Source organism: Heteronotia binoei, chromosome 13 (assembly GCF_032191835.1).
Source record: "Heteronotia binoei isolate CCM8104 ecotype False Entrance Well chromosome 13, APGP_CSIRO_Hbin_v1, whole genome shotgun sequence".
NCBI classification, from domain to species: Eukaryota; Metazoa; Chordata; class Lepidosauria; order Squamata; family Gekkonidae; genus Heteronotia; species Heteronotia binoei.
Genome location: NC_083235.1, coordinates 22,413,394 through 22,437,074, shown reverse-complemented (window position 1 = coordinate 22,437,074; position 23,681 = coordinate 22,413,394). Strand labels below are relative to the sequence as shown.

General features: G+C 47.0%; 1 protein-coding gene across 2 annotated transcripts in view; it reads right to left on the bottom strand.

Moving 5' to 3' along the window:
• Positions 1-397: 397 nt before the first annotated feature.
• PPP1R1A (protein phosphatase 1 regulatory inhibitor subunit 1A) overlaps positions 398-23,681 on the bottom strand; it is a 126,705-nt gene continuing 103,421 nt past the window's right edge. Inside the window, exons 4-7 of one of the 2 annotated variants that reach the window (XM_060252293.1) lie at positions 20,785-20,848; positions 14,086-14,289; positions 4,182-4,299; positions 398-1,892 (exon numbers count right to left, since the gene is read on the bottom strand). In XM_060252293.1, coding sequence (XP_060108276.1) covers positions 1,889-1,892; positions 4,182-4,299; positions 14,086-14,289; positions 20,785-20,848 — 390 coding nt within the window. In that variant the 3' untranslated portion in view covers positions 398-1,888. Of the gene's footprint in view, positions 1,893-4,177; positions 4,300-14,085; positions 14,290-20,784; positions 20,849-23,681 lie in introns of those variants that run through there. The other variant, XM_060252294.1, reaches the window with a different exon arrangement.

Sequence of the window (23,681 nt, the reverse complement as noted above, 5' to 3'; positions counted from 1 at the left end):
GGGGCAGGATGGGTGGATGGTAAAAGAGAGCCAGTTTGGTGTAGTGGTTAAGTGTGTGGACTCTTATCGGGGAGAACTGAGTTTGATTCCTCCTCCACATGCATCTGCTGATATGATCCTGGGTCAATCACAAGTTCTCTCAGAGCTGTTCCTCTCAAGAGCAGTTTCTGTCAGAACTCTCTCAGCCCCACCTATCTTACTGGGTGATTGTTATGGGAAGGGAAAGGGAAAGGAGATTGTAAACTACTCAGACTCCTTCAGGTAGTGATGGACAGGGTATAAATCCAATCTCCTCTTCTTCTCTAAAATCAGAACATCTCCAAGTAATCTGTAGTTGTACAGTTCTAGCACAACACAAAATGTCTCTGGGTACACCAGTGATTTGAGACAAACCAAGCAAAACTGACCCATTTAATAAAGAAGCAGAATTCACATGTGTATGCAAGAGGAAAAAGAGGTCTGGCACTGTAAAACCACGTCGATGATCCAGGGACACATGCTGGAACTTGGTGACTGCTTACACATCTCTAACCTACCTCCGACTCTTCATCTGGGGTTGGAGCCTTTAGGTTCTTGAACAAATGACAAACCCCAAGCAGATGGGTTTCAGCTTAGCGCACAGCCCCACACATAACGCCAGATCCCTCAACATATGTACATTTCCGATGTGCAATTCCCATGTGAGCCTTGTCTGAAACAGTTCTCTTACTGCAGAAGGGAAGCATTTGCCGGGTTTTCTTTTACGGACAGGGGAGAAATGAACGATAATAGGAACCTGACCAGCTCAAAGACGCAGATATTTCAAGCACTCGTTACCATATTACAAAAGGAGCGCTTCTATCGTAACTCAAAGAAAAGGAACATCGATACATATTACCACTAAGGATTGCTTGTTTGCTTCAAAAGGAGGGAACCTATTGTTTTTCAGTCCCAGAAGGCATTGCTGTGGAGCACCATTCCCCAATGTTGTGGGGAGCAAAGGGAGCAAGAAGACCCTCTCGTTCAGCCTGACCCATTTCAACCCATAGGACTATTTGACAAAGAAGACAGTAACCATAGCAATGAGTAGAGCTCAAGGCCTAATGAAGTCCCCTTCCACTGATAGTGTTTGTTAATTAGGGTGGCGTTAATTGGAGAGCAGTGGCAGCCTGTTAACCACCCTTTTCCCGCTATTCCCAGTCCTTGGTTTCTCCCAAGGCACTGTGGGAAGTGGCATGGATTGTCCCACCAAGAACAAGGCAGGGCGGGCATAGAAAGCAATGTTAAGAGTTGGAGGAGAAGGACATAGCTATAAAAACACCTCTGTCACACTGTATTGGAAAACGAGGCCTTGTGAAACGGGCAGCTAGAAAGCTGGTGCCAGTCACTTCAGACTGAAGGTTGGGGGCTTCAGAGCCTGCATGCTCCCTCTCCCCAAAGTTCTTGCACATAGAACAAACAGCTGGGCCACAATTCTTCACCCTAGTTTTCTGTGAGGAGATTTTTGTTTTGTTTTGAAAGGGAGGCATGTTCAGTTGCGCAGCTTCCTCCTGTAACATGCCTCCAGTGGCTGTTTGTGGCAGCAAGACTAGGGTTAGGCAGGAGACCACGGGAGACCGCTCCCCGCTCTGACTAAAAAAATAAAATAAAAACAACCCTACTAGCCAAGGATGAATAACGTCCTACTTACATATAACCTTGCTCTTGGGCTGTTTGATCTTTTCTTTTTTTTTCTTTTTTAAAAAAGAAAACATTACGAACATCTGGACAGTCATTGAACTATTAAAAAAAAAACCAATCATTTTTTTTTACAAAAGAAAAGAAAAACAGCTGTGTGATATTCCATTAAGCGGGCACCAGCCCTGTCTTTCTGTGTTCAGAAGCGACCCGCTGCACTTGAAGCAGAGCATCACCTACGGAGGAACAGAGAACGACGTTTTTAGATAGATAGATAGATAGATAGATAGATAGATAGATAGATAGATAGATAGATAGATAGATAAATTTATTGTCATTGTTCTCCACAAAAAGAGAGCAACGAAATGAGGTGCTCTTCCACAAACATACCAACACATCAAACACACATATTCATATTCATACCATTTAAATACATCTAAAACCATTAAAACCATTAAAACCATTTAAATACATCTAAAACAGATAATCCTTCATAACCCTGCATTTAACCTAACCACAGCACTTGGATAGAAACTGTCCTTAAATCTGTTTGTCCTAGCCTTCAACACTCTATATCGTCTACCTGTCGGTAAGATCTCAAATAGCAAATGGCCCAGATGCGAAGGGTCCCTTAGGATCATTTGTATCTTCCTTTTACATCTCATATTATACAGTGGAACCTTTAAGACCAACAAAGCTTAATTCTGGTTATAAGCTTTCATGGGCATGCACACTTCTTCAGATACAGACTTGAAACAGACTTCCTCAAGCCTTACATATAGGTAGAGAGCGTGGAGAGGGCGGGGTTATTTGTTAAGAAGGCTAGTCAGAGTCAAGATGCGTAAGTAACTGAGTGACAGGAAAGCAAATAGCTGGGAGTGAGGAAGATGTGGAAAAAAGGCAACTTTAAGTGCATTCAAGCTGCTGGCTGGCTTGACTTGGAGAAGTGATTTAAAGAGAGAAATGCCTTCTCCAAGCTGGCTGATGGGGTGGTAGGGGTTTTGAGAGTCACATAATATATGTAAAAGAGACACGTGTGGCTCTTGAGCCACAGTTCGGCCACTCCAAGTCTAGCCTACTTCACAGGGATCTTGTGAGGACAAAGTGGAAGAAAGGAGAGCCACGTACAGTGCCCTGGAGGAATGACAGAATAAAATTAGATGATAGATAGATGATAAAATGAGATTCCAAGGCTGAGCCAAAAAGAAAAAAAACTATCAGTGGTCGAACGTGTTCTCCTCTGTTTCCAAAAAGGTGAAGGGAAAGAGTTCATCCATTCAGAGCACAGGTGACATTAATAAGAACTTAAGAACACAAGAGAAGCCATGCTGGATCACACCAATGGCTCATCCAGTTCAACACTAGCTGTCGACAGTGGCAAAAAACCAGCTGCCATCAGGAGGTCCACCAGCAGGGCCAGAACTCCAAAAGTCCCCCCCCCCACTCTTGCCCCCCAAGAACCAAAAATACAGAGTATCATTGCCCCAGACATAATGTTCCATCTGTAACTTGTGGCTAATAGCCACTGATGGACCTCTGCTACAACTATTTATTACGCAGCCCACTCTTGAAGAAGACTGTAGATTTATACCCTGCCCTTCTCTCTAAATCAGAGTTTCAGAGCAGCTTACAATCTCCTTTATCTTCTTCCCCCACAGCAGAGGTGGGGTGCGAGGTGGGTGGGGCTGAGAGAGCTCTCCCAAAAGTTGCCCTTTCAAGGATAACTCCTGCGAGAGCTATAGCTGACCCAAGGCCGTTCCAGCAGCTGTAAGTGGAGGAGTGGGCAATCAAACCTGGTTCTCCCAGATCAGTGTCCACACACTTAACCACTACACCAAACTGGCAGATGCCACCACTTCCCATGGCACTGAATTGCCCTTATTCTCATTTGGCTTCATTTGCCTTAGTGAGGTTATTATGTAGCCAAATCGAATGCTTACTGTATAGCTGAGACAGTTATTGTGTTGTTCCTGACTGGAAGAAGACAGATGTCCTTAACCAGGGTTAACTGCAAGATGGAAAGCTGCAACGGATTTGGAACAATCGGCTATGTACAAGCACAGCAAGGGGTTAACATTGTCAAGTGAGTGGGGCTTTTTTTTTTTTTTTTGAAGGAGGGCTTTTTGGGACAACTGTAGTTCCAACGCCAACATGGATGAACTTTGTGTTATGCTTGGCTGCTGTCAGGGATGGAATTCTAGTAGGAGCTCCTTTGCATATTAGGCCACCCCTCCGATGTAGCCAATCCTTACAAAAAAGAGCCTTGTAAGCTCTTGGAGGATTGGCTACATCAGGGGGTGTGACCTAATATGCAAAGGAGTTCCTGCTAGAATTCCACCCCGGCTGCTGTAATTTTTTTTTTTCAACACAGAAAACCAAATGTGGGAAAACCCACAACTGATCCTGCCAAACCAAAAGTCACATACTTGTAGTCTCAGTCCCCTTTTAGAAAGGAGCTTGCTTTCTACTTCCATTTTGTTGTCCACCTCCCCATTATCAAATTTAAGATGCTTCATTCTACTTACTCCTTGGCCAGCCCGTCCTTCCCCTTCGGTGGTATATGGACCCCTTGTGTCTCTGAGAACAGCACTGGCCTCCCGTTGCCAGGTTTCTCTGAGCAGCAGTCGCCTGTGATTCTTCCTTCTGCACAAAAACAAAGTGTCCCAAGCTCATGAAGAAACCAGAGAAAGAGGGATTTTTAATTCGCTCCCAAGTGTTTGGGAGACAGGGGACTTTTCCATATTATTATTTCCCCGCTTGTAAGTTCCTGTTTCTTGTTACATGTTCCTGTTTCCTGTTACATGTGTGTTTTTGCTCCCTCTAGTGGTCAATTCAATATTACATTGTATAACGTCTGACATATCTCTCTGCAGATTTAAGCTGCAATGCCAGACATAAACTGGTTTAATATCAAACTGACCACTAGATGGAGCAAAACACAGGTAGAACAGAATACCTCCCCCCCCCCCCGCCAAAAAGAAAGAAAGAAACAGAAGCTTACAAGTGGAGAAAGTGAGAATGTGAAAAAGCCTAGCGGCAGAAGATACCTGAAACATTCAGAATGATTATCCAAGAACTCTAGAGGATCTCTCCAAACCGCATCACTGGAGAAATGCATGAGAATGCAAAACTCGCTGGGAGTAAGCCAACAGTGGAGCATACAATTTTGGATGCACGCAGGGCTTTTTTGGTAAGAAAAAACCAGCAGGAAGTCATTTGCATATTAGGCCACACCCCCTGACATCACCATTGTTTTGCACAGGGCTTTTCTGTAGAAAAAGCCCAGCAGGAACTCATGTGAATGTTAGGCCACATCCCCTGATGCCAAGCCAGCCGGATCTGCATCCTGTTCAAAAAAAGCTCTAGATGCAAGAATGTACTAGTAAATATGTAAGTTCCGCAAGGCCTGCAAAACAACGTTATTTCGAATGACTTTCAACCAAAATGTGTAAATGCCCAACACCTTTGAAGAATGGCACGATGTTTGCACCAAACTGTTGTTTTAAAGTTGCACTACTAATTTTAAATGGTAACCTGTCTTAACTTTTAATGGACTTGATTGTGATTGTTTTTATTGTTGACATTATGATGCTGTTAGCCACCCTGAGCCTGCTTCGGCGGGGAGGGCGGGATATAAATGTGAAAAATAAATAAAAATAAAAAATAAATTCCGAACTGGCTGTAATTGTCAAAAAAGGATTTGAGAGCTGAAACTGCCTTACACAGAGTCAGACCCTTGTCTGCTGTGTCTTGCAGCAAGTCTCAAACAGAGCACGTTCCCAGGACTGGAGCTTTTTAATTGAAGCGGATGGAGACTGAACCCATGACCTTCTGCATGCAAGGCTTTACTACTGAGCTACAATCTCTGCCAAAATAATGAAACCCCAAATGGGTTGGGGAAATAGACAACCATAGCTGCAATCTATAGCCAGCTGCGCACTCAGATATGTAAGTACGGATGTATGCTCCCAGCAATACTCCCTCTAAGCTGTGGAGTCATGTGAGCAAAAATTCTACTTTGTGAGCTACTGGCATTAAAGCTGTGAGCTACAGCATCAGTTAGTTTTCTCTGGGGCCATTTTTCCTGAGCTAAGACAAAAATGTGTGCGCCAGAGTCTAAAAAACTGTGAGCTAGTGCACACTAGCTCAGCTTAGAGGGAACACTGGTTCCCAGAGTGGTGTATCCCTTTGTCCAAACAGAAGTGAGTCAAGCTTTTAGGAGCTCCATTTGTGCACTGGAACTCCCACATGCAAAATTAACAATGGGGATGGGCTGTGTGCAAATTTGAGAAAAGGCCACACGCCCCTGATGTAGCCAATCCCCCAAGAGCTTACAGGGCCTACTCTTAAGCTCTTGGAGGATTGGCTACATGAGGAGGTGTGGCCTAATATGCAAAGACGTTCCTGCTTCAAAAAAAAAAGCCCCGGATAGCTGGAACCTTGACTGAAGGGCTGCCAACTCAATTTTGGGAAATTCCTGGAGATTTTGGGGGGTGGGGCCTGGGAAGGACTGGTTTTGGTAGGGAAAGAACCTCAGTGGGGTATAATGCCATGAAGTTTACTCTCCTCTAAGCAGCCATTTTCTCTAGGGGAAGTGCTCTCTGCAGTCTAGAAAATCAGCTGTAATTCCAGGAGATCTCCAGGCACCACCTGGAGGTTGGCAGCCCTACTTTGATTACACCAACAGGGTAGCACCCCTGTGGATTTTGGTCCATTGTAGTACAATACGAAGCTAACCCATCGCCAACGCAGCCTTCATTTGACATAACCGATATCGGCAGCGTTCTATCAGCAGAGAAGCCAGCTGTTTGATAGGTATTTAGGAAGCCCAAGACAGGGAATTCAGAGCTGGAATTTCAAGGGCTGCCAGCACGACAAAGTGCCTGAGGAACATGGTTGTTTTTATCCGCTATGTGTGTTCGGCAGATCAAAAGGCAGTTACTACATATTTTATGACCCGCGGAGCAAGCCACCGTGTAACCCGAATTACTGACTTGTGTGATTTTGTGATATCGTGGGATACATATGCCTGTGAGAAAACGGATGAGCTTTACTTCATTTCCTATTCTCCAGATGAAGTCTGCCGAATGCAGCCGACCAAAGCTTTACTGATAACGGACGCAGTCTCTGTCTCCATGACTGTCAGCGTGTTTGATCTCCCATAAAGAGGGAATCTGGAGCTCGACAGAAGCTCCTGTACCCTAGACCAACCCAACATGATGCCCACTAAGACCTTTTGTGACTCCCACCAAGTATTCATAGTATGCGGGCAGGCCAGGTGGGGCTTTGTCCAGCAAAGTTTCTTTTTTGGTATTTTTGCATTTTTATGTGCATGTGTGTGTCTCCACCTAGAAGTCATGGCAACCTTTGATAACCAGTTTGGTGAAGTGGTTAAGTATGCAGACTCTTATCTGGGAGAACTGGATTTGATTCCCCACTCCTCCACTTGCACCTCTTGGAATGGCCGTGGGTCAGCCATAACTTTCACAGGAGTTGTCCTTGAAAGGGCAGCTGCTGTGAGAGCTCTCTCAGCCCCACCTACCTCACGTGTTCCCTCTAAGCTGCAGAGTCTTGTGAGCAAAAATTCTATTTTGTGAGCTACTGGCATCAAAGTTGTGAGCTACTGCACAAATTAGTGTGTTCTGGGGGGTCATCCTTCCTGAGCTAAGACAAAAATGTGTGAGCTGGAGGCTAAAAATCTGTGAGCTACCTCACGCTAACTCAGCTTAGAGGGAACACTGCTCACAGGGTGTCTGTTGTGTGTGTGGGATAGGTAGGGGAGATTGTGACCACTCTGAGACTCTTAGATTCAGAGTATAGGGCAGGATATAAATCCAATATCATCATCGTCATCATCATCATCATCATCTTCTTCTTCTGTAACTGACACCTACTGAGCCCTGGCTCAGGTGGAGGTGGCTGCCTCCTGATTGCTGGTATTCCAAGGAGGTCTCCCATCCAAGTCGACCCTGCTTAGCTTCCAAGATCTGACAAGATCGGGCTTGCCTGGGTTAGCCTGGTCAGGGCCAGTCCAGCCAGGTTTCTGATTGGCTGTTGTGGCAATGCAGATATTTTAAAATGTTGCCTTGGCAGCAGCCACCAACACAGCCACAGCACAAGGATCTTCATTGGGCGCCTAAAGGCAGGCCTCATTTTGGGCAGAAGCTCACAGAAGCAGAGCTCCGCAACCTCTGGATTGTATTGTGCTCTTTCTTTCTTAGTCCCCCCCCCTCCCCGCAATACTTGCTTCTGGGCTCCATTGTTCAGCCCCCCTGTGAGAATTTTGCTGAACTTTCTAATATTTTCCCCCACAACAAGAGGAAAAATAACACCACATAAGAGAAAGTAATTGAAAAAGTATGATGGGGGCAAGGTTTTCTTATGACAATTATAATTCAAGAACCATTTTAAGGTAGATGCTGAGCTGATATAATTTGGTACACCTTCCGGTGATGTCAGGGGTGTGTGGCATATGCAAATGAGTTGTGCTAATGTGCTCTGGCACCTCTTTTTCTACAAAATGACCCCTGACTAAAGGTAAACTGCAGTAGCCATTTTGGGGCTTGCTCTGCCCCCTCCGGCAGCCATTTTGTGAGTGCGCTCACCACACTGTGTCAGAATTCCAAACATGCCCCCAAGCACAAAAATGTGGAGGACTCCTGCCCTGGATAATGTGAGACCCTTTCTGACACTACTGTCCCTTCACATAGATTTAATCTGTGCATGCTTACAAGGCGTAGTTGTACTCGCATGCAAACCATCTTCATAACCAGTCTAGGTTCCGGAGATTCCAGGGTACTGGTCACCAGGAAAAAAACTTGAATAAGCGTGCCTTCAGACGTTCACGCAAGCAATTTTGTGTGTGTGTAGAACACAGTGTGTACAAAGACTGACTGTTTGCGTGGACTGGAGGACAACCACATCAGGCACGCAAGCACAACTTCTTGGTAAGTTGCCACAAGTTATCAGGAATTGTGCATGTTTGTGTGTTCTCAAGCTCTTCCTCTCACCCACACCAACTGGCCTGCTTCCAGGCAAAAACCTGCTAGAAACCAGACTGAGAAACACAAACCAATTATGTACAAACGGCTGTCACTTCCTCACTTCCTCCATTTTACAACTTGTGCTTGTGCTTTTGGTGGCTGCTAGAGATAAGGCAGCTCTCAGCTGTGTCCCCTGAAATACAGAAGATACAGTACAGTGTGGTGTAGGTGTGGCCCTGCTTTTTGAGGAGAGAAGTGCGGTGTACTGGTGCAGCGGTTAAGAGCGGCAGAGTCCAATCTAGAGAGCCAAGTTTGATTCCCCACTTCTCCACAAGAAGCTTGCTGAGCCAGTCACTGTTCCCTCAGAACTCTCTAAGCTTCACCTACCTCACGAGGTGCCTGTTGTGGAGTGGGGAAGGGAATGTGATTGCAAATCACGACAACCATACAGCCAATGTGGTGTAGCAGTTAAGAGCGGCGGCCTCTAATTTGGAGAACTGAGTTTGAGTCCCCATTTCTCCACATGCACCCAGCTGGGTGACCTTGGGCCTGTCACATCGTTCCCTCAGAACTCTCTCAGCGCCACCTGCCTCACAAGGTGTCTGTTGTGGGGAGAGGAAGTGAAGGCGATTGTCAGCTGCTTTGAGACTTCTTAAGGTAGAGAAAAGTAGGGTATGAAAATGAACTCTGCTTCTTGTTCTTTGTTAATAAAAGGTTGTCTGCTACACTGCTCCTACCTTGGAGACTTTATTGGGAAAATGGAAGCATGACCTTCTCCCAAGATTGGTGTGGGAGAGAAGGCCTGAGACTGCACATTCTATCTTATTATTGTCCTGGGTATGATCAGCTTGGCGAGAGAGACAAGGCCTGAGACTTCACAATGTATCCCTATTATTGTCCTGGGTATGATCAGCTTAGTGAGGGAGAGAAGGCCTGAGACTGCACCGTCTACCCTATTATTGTCCTCCTGGGTATTATCAGCTTGGTGAGGGAGACAAGATAGATAGATAAGATAAGATAAATTTATTTTTATATCCCGCCCTCCCCCGCCAATGGCGGGCTCAGGGCGGCTCACAGACACGGAACACCGTGATATAAATAAAATACAATATAAAACAAACAATTTTAAAATACAATTCAGTTACAAATTCAATCACATAGTTGATTAGATGGATAAAACGGTGCTATAAAGTGCAATAGATCGCGACCATGTACAGGATGGCGGGATGGCTACAGATCCGTTTAACCAGGTTCTGTCCCAAAGGCAAGCTGAAACAGAGAGGTTTTGCAAGCCCTGCGGAACTGGTTCAGGTCCCGCAGGGCTCGCACCATCTCTGGAAGTTGATTCCACCATCGAGGGGCCATTGCTGAAAAGGCTTGCTCCCTGGTTGTCTTCAGTCTAGCCTCTCTTGGCCCAGGGATTTTTAAGAGGTTTTGGGAGCTAGATCTCAGTGCTCTCTGGGGAACATATGGGGAGAGACGGTCCCTGAGGTAGGCAGGTCCTCGGCCATATAGGGCTTTAAAGGTGATAACCAGCACCTTATAGCGAACATGGTACACAACCGGCAGTCAGTGCAGATCTCGCAGCCCAGGCTGCACGTGTTCCCACCGAGGTAGTCCCAGCAGCAGCCTGGCCGCCGCGTTCTGCACTACCTGAAGTTTCCGTGTTCGGCATAAGGGCAGCCCCATGCAGAGGGCATTGCAGTAGTCTAGTCTCGAGGTGACCGTTGCGTGGATCACAGTTGCTAGGTCTCTGCATTCCAAGAAGGGAGCCAACTGCCTCGCCCTCTTGAGGTGGAAGAAGGCAGATCTGGCCGTGGCAGCTATCTGGGCCTCCATTGATAAAGAGGATTCCAGTAGCACTCCCAGGCTCTTGACCCTGCGCACTGGTATCAGTGGCGCACCGTCAAAAGCCGGTAGGGTGATCTCCCCTCCTGGTCCGCCCCAGCCCACGCAAAGGACCTCAGTCTTCGCCGGATTCAACTTCAGCCCGCTCAGCCTGAGCCAGTCAGCCACGGCTTGTAACGCCCGGTCCAAATTTATAGGGACATCGCGAGTCCAGCCGTCCATCAATAGATAGAGCTGGGTATCATCAGCGTACTGATGACAGCCAAGCCCGTACATCCGTGCAATCTGGGCAAGGGGGCGCATGTAGATGTTAAACAACAACGGGGAGAGAACTGCCCCCTGAGGCACCCCACAGTGAAGTGGGTGTCTCTGAGACAGCTCCCCCCCAATTGTCTCCCCCCAAGGCCTGAGACTCCACCTTCTATCCCTATTACTGCCCTGGGTAAGATCAGCTTGGTGAGGGAGACAAAGCCTGAGACTCCACCTTCTATCCCTATTATTGTCCTGGTTTATGATCAGCTTGGTGAGGGAGACAAGGCCTGAGACTGCACCGTCTATCCCTATTATTGTCCTGGGTATGATCGGCTTGGTGAGGGAGACAAGGACTGAGACTGCACCTTCTATCCCTATTATTGTCCTGGGGGTGATCAGCTTGGTGAGGGAGACAAGGCCTGAGACTGCACCTTCTATCCCTATTATTGTCCTGGTTTATGATCAGCTTGGTGAGGGAGACAAGGCCTGAGACTCCACCTTCTATCCCTATTATTGTCCTGGTTTATGATCAGCTTGGTGAGGGAGACAAGGCCTGAGACTCCACCTTCTATCCCTATTATTGTCCTGGTTTATGATCAGCTTGGTGAGGGAGACAAGGCCTGAGACTGCACCGTCTATCCCTATTATTGTCCAGGGTATGATCAGCTTGGTGAGGGAGACAAGACCTGAGACTCCACCTTCTATCCCTATTATTGTCCTGGTTTATGATCAGCTTGGTGAGGGAGACAAGGCCTGAGACTGCACCGTCTATCCCTATTATTGTCCAGGGTATGATCAGCTTGGTGAGGGAGACAAGACCTGAGACTCCACCTTCTATCCCTATTATTGTCCTGGTTTATGATCAGCTTGGTGAGGGAGACAAGGCCTGAGACTGCACCGTCTATCCCTATTATTGTCCTCCTGGGCATGATCAGCTTGGTGAGAGAGACAAGGCCTGAGACTGCACCGTCTATCCCTATTATTGTCCTGGGGGTGATCAGCTTGGTGAGGGAGACAAGGCCTGAGACTGCACCTTCTATCCCTATTATTGTCCTGGGGGTGATCAGCTTGGTGAGGGAGACAAAGCCTGAGACTGCACCGTCTATCCCTATTATTGTCCAGGGTATGATCAGCTTTGTGAGGGAGACAAGGCCTGAGATTCTATCCCTATTATTGTCCTCCTGGGCATGATCAGCTTGGTGAGAGAGACAAGACCTGAGACTGCACCGTCTATCCCTATTATTGTCCTGGGTATGATCGGCTTGGTGAGGGAGACAAGGCCTGAGACTGCACCTTCTATCCCTATTATTGTCCTGGGGGTGATCAGCTTGGTGAAGGAGCCAAGGTCTGAGACTGCACCCTCTATCCCTATTACTGTCCTGGGTATGATCAGGAGAGTGGCCCTGAGGTGGTTTCCAATGGAGGGAAGGGTTCCGTAAGAGAGCTCCAAAACCCTCTTCAGACAGCAGCAGCTCCCTCCTTTCTGCCCCTCAGTTGTCATGCTTTAGAGCCCCTTGTTCTCTAAATAGTGCAAAACACGACCTCCCCCTTTCTTCTCAGCAGCTGGAAAGGGAGGAGGCCACAGCTGCCTTGAGCCGAACCGCCACTTTGCAAGACATGTTCGCACAATGAATATTTGACAAGGGGCTCGGGCGGTGCTTGTTAAAAGGCCATCTGCCATCAATTATTTAGCAGAGCAGGAAAGGATCAAAAGGGTTCTCCTTTGGAGGGGGGAAGGGATTCAGACAAATGGGGTCATTCCTAAAGAGAGGAGCAAGGGCCAAGCTCGGAATCCCTGGAGGATCCTATCTTCAGTTAGTAAGCTTTGGCTGAAGGATGCTGAGCTGTAATATTCACCTACAGCCACTGGAGGCCAGTATTTCATCAACTCCTTATTAGCCCAGGGATGCTATTAGGCATGGTGCCTGCTGAGGTGGCATGGTGCACATGTGTGAGAGGGATCCGTCTGCATCAGCACACCACCTGGTTGGTTGTGCTGGGACTTACACCTTCACGGATAAGAACACAATCTGCTGGTGACTCTTGCAGAGCCCAAGGAGGGGCTCTATGCACATACATGAATACAGGAAGCTGCCTTGAATCATACCCTTGGTCCATCAAAGTCAGTATCGTCTAAGGCTGGCAGTGGCTCTCCAGGGTCTCAGACTGAGAGGTGTTTCCCATCACTTCCAGATATTTTAACTGGAGATGCCAGGGATTAAACCTGGGACCTTCTGTATGCTGAACAGATGCTCTACCACTGGGCCACGACCCCTCTCCAAGTGACATTTGATACTCCTCCCTCTTTCTTGACTTGCAGATCTCCCATCCACCCTTGTTTTAATGAGCTCAGGGAGGTACATGTGGGAAGGCATTTATCCCCTTTTCCCCCTCACAACAAGCTCAGAGAGAGTGACAAACAGAAGGTCAACCTTGTGAGTGTCATGGATCAAGCAGGACAGGAGATAGTGGCAGCTACAAGCTTCAAGAGGGGATTGGATAAACATATGGAGCAGAGGTCGATCAGTGGCTATTAGCCACAGTGTATTGCTGGAAATCATCTGGGGCAGTGAGGCTCTGTATTCTTGGTGCTTGGAGGGGGGGGACAGTGGGAGGGCTTTTAGTGTCCTCCTGATGGCACCAGGTTTTTTTGGCCACTGTGTGACACAGAGTGATGGACTGGACGGGCCATTGGCCTGATCCAACATAGCTTCTCTTATGAGATTCCAAACCCCATGTCTTCAGTGCAACACCGTAACCTGGGGTCCCTAACCTTTTTGAGTCTGTGGGTACATTGGAATTCTGGCACAGGGTGATGGTGCCATCATAAAATGGCTGCTATAGAAGTCAAAGTCCATGAAATGATGACAAAGAGCGACAGATTTTCAATGGCCAATCAAAAGTCCCGCTAACCGAAAACTCCACCCACTTTTGAAAAACAGAGGTTGGTGGTGGGCACCATGGCACCCATGAGCACCATACAGGGGACCCCTGTTCAAACAAAGGGCAGTTTTATACATTGTGGGTTTCCTACAAAGAAAGCGCTTGTAGCTTAACACACACACACATCATCACCATCCCTGGCAACCAGAGATTTTTTTGGAACAGGAACTCCTTTGCATATTAGGCCCCCCCCCCCAAATGTAGCCAGTCCTCCAAGAGCTTACAGTAGGCCTCGTAAGAAGAGCCCTTTAAGCTCTTGGAGGATTGGCTACTTCATGGGGGGTGTGGCCTAATATGCCAATGAGTTCCTGCTACACAATTAGCCCTCTTTGCAACTATTACACCAAGTGTTCTCTTTAATTTGCCAGTTGGACTCTGAGAAGTTAAAAAAAATCGCACTCACGTTCTTCCAGCCCGTAGTGCTCATCCTGCTTCGTTTCCAGCTCGGCATGAGCTTTGGCCAAGGGGCAACTCCCAGGACTGTGGCCCGGCTCTGAGTTGGCATGAGGGCAGCAGCTCGGACTGTGTGGCTCCTGGCTGCCGGTGCTGATGTCCTCCTCGTCCCCCTGCTGCTTGCAGAGATGGTGCTCTACCATCATCTGGAGCTCTGGAGGGAGGGGAGGAAAAGACATGAATGTTAGGAGTCTGGAAGGGGGAAAACACCATTTCCTATTCACAAGTTTAAAGTTTCCATCCCTCAGTGAGTAACATTAGTACAGGCAGTGTTGGCTGATGCTTATAATAATAATAATAATAATACTTTTTATTTATATCCTGCCCTCCCCACCGAAGCAGGCTCAAGGCGGCTCACAACACGTAAATACAATGTACAGTAAGACCATATGTGATAGTTACAATTACAATTATAAAATCATCCTTAAAACAATAAAACAACTTGTATTAAAATTAACATTATGGTGCTATGGCTAAGGTCTTCTATAGAATTCAGTGACTAGAACATAAAACATATCCAGCGAGACTTTCTTGGCTCGGTGTTAAGTGAAGGCTATTTTAAAGAGGTAGGTCTTGCAGGCCCTGCGGAATTGGTCTAGACATCGCAGGGCCCGCACCTCCTCCGGGAGTTGGTTCCACAGTAAGGGAGCTGCTATGGAGAAGACCCGATCCTGGGTGGTCTTCAATCTGGCCTCCCTTGGCCCAGGGATATTCAGCTGGTTCTTTCCAGCTGACCTCAGAGCTCTCTGGGGTTCATATGGGGAGAGACAGTCCCTCAAGTAGGCAGGTCCTCGGCCATATAGGGCCTTATTGAGAAGCACAGATGGGGCTGGAGCGTTCTAGCACATAAACCTTCCATGTTGGGATATTATAACCAGTGCAATCCTGAACATAGTTACACCTGCCCACCCATGTTCCCTCTAACTTGCAGAGTCTTGTGAGCAAAAATACTACTTTGTGAGCTACTGGCATTAAAGTTGTGAGCTACTGGCATTAAAATTGTGAGCTACTGCATAAAATTAATGTGCTCTGGTGTCATCCTTCCTGAGCTAAGACAAAAATGTGTGAGCTGGAGGCTAAAAATCTGTGAGCTAGCTCACGCTAACTCAGCTTAGAGGGAATGCTGGCCTCACATGGACATATGAAGCTGCCTTACACTGACAGTTGGGTCATCATCAGAATTGTCTACTCAGGCCAGCAGTGGCTCTCCAGGGTGTCTCACAGAGGTCTTTCACACAACTTGCTGCTTCATTCTTTAAAGTGGAGATGCTGGGGACTGAACCTGGGACATTCTGCATGCCAAGCAGATGTTTTGTCACTGGGCCATGGTCCTCAACAGGGGGTTGAATTCTAGCAGGAGCTCCTTTGCAGGAGGTGGTGGTGGCTACAAGCATAGACAGCTTAAAGAGGGGATTGGATAAGCATATGGAACAGAGGTCCATCAGTCGCTCTTAGCCACAACTTATTGTTGGTACTCTCTGTCTGGGGCAATGATGCTCTCTATTCTTGTGCTTGGGGGGGGAGGGGGGGACAGTGGAAGGGCTTCTAACCCTACTGGTGGATCTCTTGATGGCACTTGGGGTTTTTTTTGGCCACTATGTGACACAGAGTGTTGGACTGGATGGGCCACTGGGCTGATCCAACATGGCTTCTCTTATGTTCTTAGGCCACACACCCCTGATGTAGCCAATCCTCCAGGAGCTTACAAGGCTCCTTTTTGTAAGCTCTTAGAGGCTACATCAGGGGTGTGTGGTCTAATATTCAAAGGAGCTCCTGCTAGAACTCCACCCCTGGCCCTCAATGGATTTAGAAGGATGTATCATAAGAACATAAGAGAAGCCATGTTGGATCAGGCCAATGGTCCATCTAGTCCAACACTCTGTGTCACACAGTGGCCAAACCCCCACCCAAGTGCCATCAGGAGGTTCACAAGTGGGGCTAGAAGCCCTTCCACTTTGCCCCCCCCCCCCCAAGCACCAAGAATACAGAGCATCAGTGCACCAGACAGTTCCAATAATATGCTGTGGCTAATAGCCACTGATGGACCTCTGCTCCATATTTTTATCCAATCCCCTCTTGAAGCTGGCTATGCTTGTAGCCGCCGCCACCTCCTGTGGCAGTGAATTCCACTTCCATTTATCCGTTCTAACCCGACTGCTCAGCAATTTCACTGAATGCCCACGAGTTCTTTTACTGCTTAGAATTACACTCTGCATGCCATTATTGGCCCTCTCGACCCCAACGCCCATTGCCCTCTCGGTCCTGTTGTCCTTTGGTTACTGATCTTCATGCTTGATTGACAGGGATACCATCTGAAACTGCTGCTTGAACTATGGTATTTTCCCATCGCCCTTGTCCCTGCGCCCAAACTCTGGGAAGTGGGCTTCTGTTTGACCTTGAACTTTGTCATCCTCTGAAACGGATCCCTTCAGGCCTGTCCCAGCCTGACAGATATATTTGCTGTCCCACTCTGTAATATATGTATAACATTCAAGGGGGGGGGGGGAAGGTTGGCAAATCGTGGAGAATATAAAAGCAACAGGAAAGAGAAAAAGTGGTTCGATGCAAAATTTATGAGGCAAGAGATAGGGCAGGGAGAAACCAGGACACATTTAGCACAGAGAAAAGAATTCAGAAAGAAAAAAAAATCAATTACAGAGCTATAAAAAGGACAGAAACAAAGAGCTGAGCCACCTATTCAAATGAATCACATGGTACAGCTTGCAGGGGACTCATTAGACATTAAATGGGGGGGGGGGTCTGAATGCTGTGTTTGAATGCTCTTATGGGCGAAAGCATTTCCCTGCATGTAGATAACAAGGAGAAAGTTCAGATTAGAGTGTTTCTTCCTAATGAGCTAGCTGTCTACATTCAGGAAGTTTTTACAAAGGGGAGCGTTCGAACTTGTAATCCCTGCCTACAGTTTAAAGTGGTACATATGGGTAAACATTTGGTATATGGCGAGCCGAATAAACACCTTAAAAATACATTATCGGTATTTTTCTGGTATTTATTCACCTGAATCAGATTAGGAAATAGCAGTAGCTAAACCAGATTAGAGAATCTGATTTGGCTACTGATATTATTTAGCATTTATTTGGGTGTGGCTAGAAGGCATTTAAAGAGAACACAGTCTCTTTAAATGCCTTCTGAATTTTCTTGCTGAATCATGAAGAATTTGCTGAGTTCATCATAGTGTATAATAGAGTCAACTAAATTTGGGGTTCCCGAATATTTACCTGAATCCCAATACAATCCCAATACAATTCAAATATTGGGATTCAAGAATTCCCTTATTTTTCAAGTCCAATAGACCAGAATTGGGGGGGGGGGAGGGGAAGGAAGACTTTTTTTTGCATAGTGCTACAGTCCCACCCAGGACATAACACATGATTAGCAGTAAGAGTTGGAAATTCTGGTGCTCAGCCAGGACTGATGAGCTAATTGTCGACATTCAGGGAGTTTTTACAAACAGGAGCATTCAAACTTGCAATCCCCACCTACTGTCTGAAGTGGTCCAGTCCTACCCAAGACATACTGCATGACCAGCAGTAAGGGCTGGAAGTTCTGGTGCTCTGCCAACACTGACCCTCAGAAAGTAAGCTGGAAACAACATCTGCCAGGGGCTTATCAAAGTATAACTGGGCATGAACACAACCGGCCAGGGTGGTGGAATGGATTATGTGACCTTTACAGTTACCTTCCAGTCCCATAATTTGATGGTGCTCATTTAAAAATAAAGCTTAAGCTCTCTTAACTGCAATATCATTAATCACAGGATGGTATTTCTGGCCTGCTGACAAAGAAAGCGCATAGCCAGGTGTGTGCAGGCAGACACACCTCTTAGAAGCAGCTGACATCCATATGTACTTGCAGTGCCATTAACAGGGAAACAGAGCCCACACTCTGATCTCTATCTCTCTGATCGCATCTGCTTGCTGAGCTTGTCACTGAAGACAAACTATTATAGAAGACAAGCCACTTTCTTAGGGCTTCCAACCTCTGCTTAGGATTTCTGAGAACCAAAGAGGAATCGTGCTTGTGTTCCCCATGGAAACACAAATACACAATCAAGAAGGCGGACATGAGGTGTGCTGAGAATTGCCAGGTGAGAAGACTCCAGATAAAGGCCTTGTTTCGTGTCTTCATCAGACTCGCACTCGAAATTTTCAGGCGTAACAAAATGCTCCATCATGCAACAGGACTGGTGGCAGGAAGCAGCTGTGTCCCTGCTGAAACCCACAATCTCACAACATTTAAGTGCCAAAGTGGGTTTTTGTGTCTTCAAAGAAGCAGGTGGATAACTGAAGTTTTTTCAACCTGCTACCAGGTGCAGAAGGGAGTTGCTACTTACATGAGCAATCAGGTTAGAACGGATAAAAGGAAGTACTTCTTCACCCAAAGGGTGATTAACATGTGGAATTCACTGCCACAGGAGGTGGTGGTGGCTCCAAGCATAGCCAGCTTCAAGAGGGGATTGGATAAACATACGGAGCAGAGGTCCATCAGTGGCCCTAAGCCACAGCATATTGATGGAACTCTCTGCCTGGGGGAGTGATGCTCTGTATTCTTGGTGCTTGGAGGGGCAACAGTGGGAGGGCTTCTAGTGTCCTGGCCCCACTGATGGACCTCCTGATGGCACCTGGGTTTTTCGGCCACTGCGTGACACAGAGTGTTAGACTGGATGGGCCATTGGCCTGATCCAACATGTCTTCTCTTATGTTCCTATAAAGCATTCTGTATACCTGAAAGTTCCTAGCTTGAGTCTGACAGAGATACAAAAAAAGTATCTGAAGTCTTGTTATCTGGCTCTTCCCAGCACGTGACTTGACCTGGGTAGGCCAGGCTAGCCTGATCTCATCAGATCTTAAAAGCTAAGCAGGGTCAACCTTGGCTAGTACTTGGAAGGGCAACCTCCAAGGAATACCAGGGATGTGATACAGAGACAGGCAATGGTAAACCACCTCTGAAATGTCTCTTGAGAGCCAGTTTGGTGCAGTGGTTAAGTGTGTGGACCCTTACCTGGGAGAAAAGGGTTTGATTCCCCACTTCTGCACATGCAACTGCTGGAGAGACCTAGGGTCAGTCCTAACTCTCAAAGCTGTTCTGATCAAGAGCAGTTTCTGTCAGAGCTCTCTCAGCTCCACCTCACAGGGTGTCTGTTGTGGGGAGGGGAAGGGAAGATTGTAAGCCACTCTGAGACTCCTTCAGGTAGTGAAGGGTTGGGTACAAATCCAATCTACTCTTCTAAGTGAGACAGAGGAGAAAATGACTGGCCTGAGGGTCAATTTCAAAATGGGGATCTGAACCCAGATCAGCATTCTAATCGCTATGCCAGCCTGACTGTTCATTGATGCCAGGTAGGTGTTCTGGTCATGGCTAGTGGGTGTTCCTAGAGAGGTCATGATCTCAAATCAATAATCACATCTGAGAGTGGTGGTGGAAAGTGTGGTCAAGTCAAAACTGCCTTATGGCGACCCCTGGTGGGCTTTTCAAGGCAAGGCCTCTGTGTAGCAACCCTGGAGCTCCTTGAGGCTCTCCCATCCAAAGTACTAACCAGGGCTGACCCTGCTTAGCTTCTGAGATCTGATAAGATCCGGCTAGCCTAGGCCATCCAGATTATGGTAAACAGGCAGACAAAACAGCTGCTGGGCATAGTTCTCTCTCTCTCTTGGCTTGGCTTCGCGAACGAAGATTTAAAAAGGGTGCAATAGTCCATGTCTGCTGCAGGCTCGCTGGTGGCTGACAAGACCAATGCGGGACAGGCAGGTCCGGCCACAGTGGCTGCAGGGAAAAGTCTGATTTAGGGTTGGTGCTGTAGCAGTGCGATTCTTCCTCAATCTCCTTTTGTCCTCAAGACCAGCTATGCGTGCGTTCTCAAAAGAAGAAACAGCCTGGTGGATGGTGTGCCTTCATGCTTTGCGATCTGAGGCTAGGTCAGACCACTGGTGATGGTTGATGCGACAGGTGCCAAGGGATTTCTTCAAGGAGTCCTTGTACCTCTTCTTTGGTGCCCCTCTATTTCGATGGCCGGTGGAGAGTTCGCCATACAGGGCAATCTTGGGAAGGCGGTGGTTTTCCATCCTAGAAATATGTTCTACAGTTAATGTAATGTAGTCATTGAAGTGTTGGACTGGGGTGGCCAAACTTGCTTAACATAAGAGCCACACAACATATGTATGAGAGCTGCAAGACATGAATGTCAGATGTTTGAGAACCGGAAGGAAGGAAGGCAAAAAGATGAGGAAGGGTGAGGAAAAGAAAAGCGGAAAGAAAGCAACTTTAAATGCATTCTCCACGCTGCTGGCTGGCTTGGCTTGGAGAAGTGATTTAAAGAGACAAATGCCTTCTCCAAGCTGGCCAATGCGGTGGCGGGGGCTTTAAGAGCCACACAGTATGTGTGAAAGAGCCATGTGTGGCTCCCAAGCCACAGTTTGGCCACTCCTGTGTTGGACTCAGTTTTGGAAGGTTCAAGTCTCAACTCTGCCTCAAAGCTCATGAAGTAGTCACCATCTTTCAGCTTCACCTACCTCACAGGGTTGTTGTATGGATAAAATGAGAAAAGGCAAACCATCTGTGCCACCTTCAGCTCACTGGAGGAAAAGTGGAATAAATAGGTACCAGCTAGATAGGCAGGTCACACAGTTACCTTTCATGGTGGGGGTTGTACGGGAGACTTTCTTCCTCTGCCTCGGAGACATGGACAGACCCGGCTGCAAACGAAGTAAAAGGTGAAATCTTTATGGATCACTTATTCCTGAGGAACAATAACAGAGGCTACAGACCACATTATTTTTCTTCCTAAATATGCCTCCTACGCCTACCAAAAGAAGTCAAAATTCAGCAGGAGAATCCCCATTACCGTAACTGCATGCAAAGGAACACTTCCACTACTGAATTTATAACTCATCACAAAGATCTCAAAGGCGGGGGGGAAATGGCCAATCCTGTATGCTGCTCCAAATGACATTTTATGCCAAAGATCTTGGTGGAATACTGAATATACTGTCTTTTGCTGTTATGTTAAAGTGTGTTTCTAGTGCTCATGATCTGTAAAATACTGGAAACAAGTAGGGGTTAAACAATGAAAGGTACAAATACATTCACTGGATCCAGCCGTTTTAGTCACTCAATCTCACCTAATGCCTCTCTTAGATACCTTTTGTCTATGTAGGTCCCATGATCCCCAGCACAGATTTTTGGGTGGTTAGAACAGGACCCTGTTCTCCCTCTTCCACCAGCAGAAGAGCTGGTTGGATGCAACCAACTTTTTCATAAGACCTATCGTTCATTCATAGGGCAACTGGCAGGAACTTGGGAAGGCAGGGACATGGGGAGGCATGCACTATTGCATACACTGTAATATCGCTTCTGGGAAAACCCAGAAGTGACATTGGGAAGTTCTAGGAATTGCCAAAAGCTGTATGGTAAAACCACAGAGCTTCTGGCAATTCCTAGAGCTACCTCAGAAGTGATGTCACAATGGAGACAATGCTAAATTTTCCCACTCTAAGTGACTGAGGGATGCTGGAAGGAGAGCTCTGGTCATAGCAGGAGGCCTGGCAACCCTATTCATTTAAGCATCAAGACTTAGGTTTTAACCCATCTGAGGGTTCGTATTTGGTTCACACTTTCTCCTGTGGTCTTGAATCATCCTGCCTTAAATCTTGCCCAGACTGTCAAAGACCGTCGAGCTGCCTGGCTTACTTGTTCCTCAAAGCAAGAGGGAAGCCACAGCAGCCAGACAATTGCTGAGCCCGTAAAAGCCCATGTCTGGCTACTTTCAACAGGATTGCCAGTTTGTGAAATCCAAACATTGCAGCAGTTGGGCAGGGTCTGGAAGGGGCAGCAATTCTGAGGGCAGAGGGCAGAGCCCGGTGATCAGTGACAAGTCAGGAGACAGCCAAGTGCAAAAGCGAAAGAGTACGGTTTTCTTTGGAAAAAAATAAAATAAAGTGATCATGCCTCTTTTTCTGGCAAGGAGTCTGAAAACAAGCCCTCGGCCAGGCCGGTGTTTTTCCAGGTCGTCCCAGGTTATCAGCCAGCCTCTACGCTAGAACTCTATCTGAAATTGTGATCCCTGGACCAGCCTGACGCAGGGATGGGGAAAACCCCAATTACTGAATTTCTCCTGGTGATGCAACAAACTTGCAAACTCAAGAACAGAGTACAGTGACTCGTGACCAACGGGTTAGATCCAGCAATCTCTCCGTACGAAGACTGCCGATCTACGCAGAAGGACTGCAGGTCCTCGCTGCTCCGGCTCCGGTCATGAACCAGAAAAGAACTGTGCGACCTGCGTGGAGTAATGGTGAGTTGTAGTGAGCAGGAGGAAACAGCTGAAATGCCTCCCTCCTGTCTCTTCCCTCAGTAGCACTCCACTGATGAAGAGGGAGGAGGGAGAGATTTTGCCCCTTTCTGCTTCCTCACTCCAACTCACAGACTCATGTGGCTCTTATTACATTTGGGCCCTTTGACCCTGAGTCTGGGCTTTCTTGTGACTGGAAATGGCCACTGAAAAAAGAAGATAGTGACCCCATCCATGGGGTGTTCCAGTCCAAACACATTCAGAGGTAGTTTTCCATTGTCTTTCTCCACAAAGGAACCTGTATCATCCTTGGCGTTCTGATCATGGCCAACTGTGCTTAGCTTCCAAGTTCTGACAAGCTTGGACCAAGCTGGATCATTTTGGTTGTTAGGAGAAAGTAAGGCTGTGCAACCACCAACATCTTCTGTCGATGGATCAATGAAATCTACTCAGCATGTACAGTTAATCACCATCTTGCTCATGGTATATGCTTTGTGTCATGGTATATGCGATGTAGTCCTCTCGGCGCATTTGTTGTAGAAAAAGCCCAGCAGGAACTCATTTGCATATTAGACTACACCCCTGGCATCACCATGGTTTTGCACAGGGCTTTTTTTGTAGAAAAAAGCCCAGCATGGACATATCTGTATATTAAGCCACACCCCCTGATGCCAAGCCAGCCAGAACTGCGTTCCTGTGCGTTCCTGCTCAAAAAAAAGTCCTGAGTTCTCTTCAGTGTTAAAGATGGTTCTGCAGATTTTATGAACTGGTCCAAGCAATGACCTGGAAAGATATCACTTCAAGGTGCAAGTATGTGTGTGGGGAGTTGTGTGTGTAAACTCTCCCCTACCCAATACCCCCTTTCTCCGTATGAAGCTAGCACATAAAGGCTAGACTTCATGCACATGGAAGATTTTTTTGGGGGTGGGTGGGGAGTGACACATATTTAGTCAAGTGACATTATGCCATCCAGTGTTCACTCTAAGCTGCAGAGTCTTGTGAGCAAAAATTCTACTTTGTGAGCTACTGGCATTAAAGTTATGAGCTACTGGCACTGAAGTTGTGAGCTACTGCACAAATTAATGTGCTCTGGGGTCTTCCTTCCTGAACTAAGACAAAAATGTGTGAGCTGGAGGCTAACGATCCTTGAGCAAGCTCACGCTAACTCAGCTTAGAGGGAGCACTGGTGCCATCCGCAAAAAGCTTTACCATTTGATTGCATGCTCTGAGCCCAAATT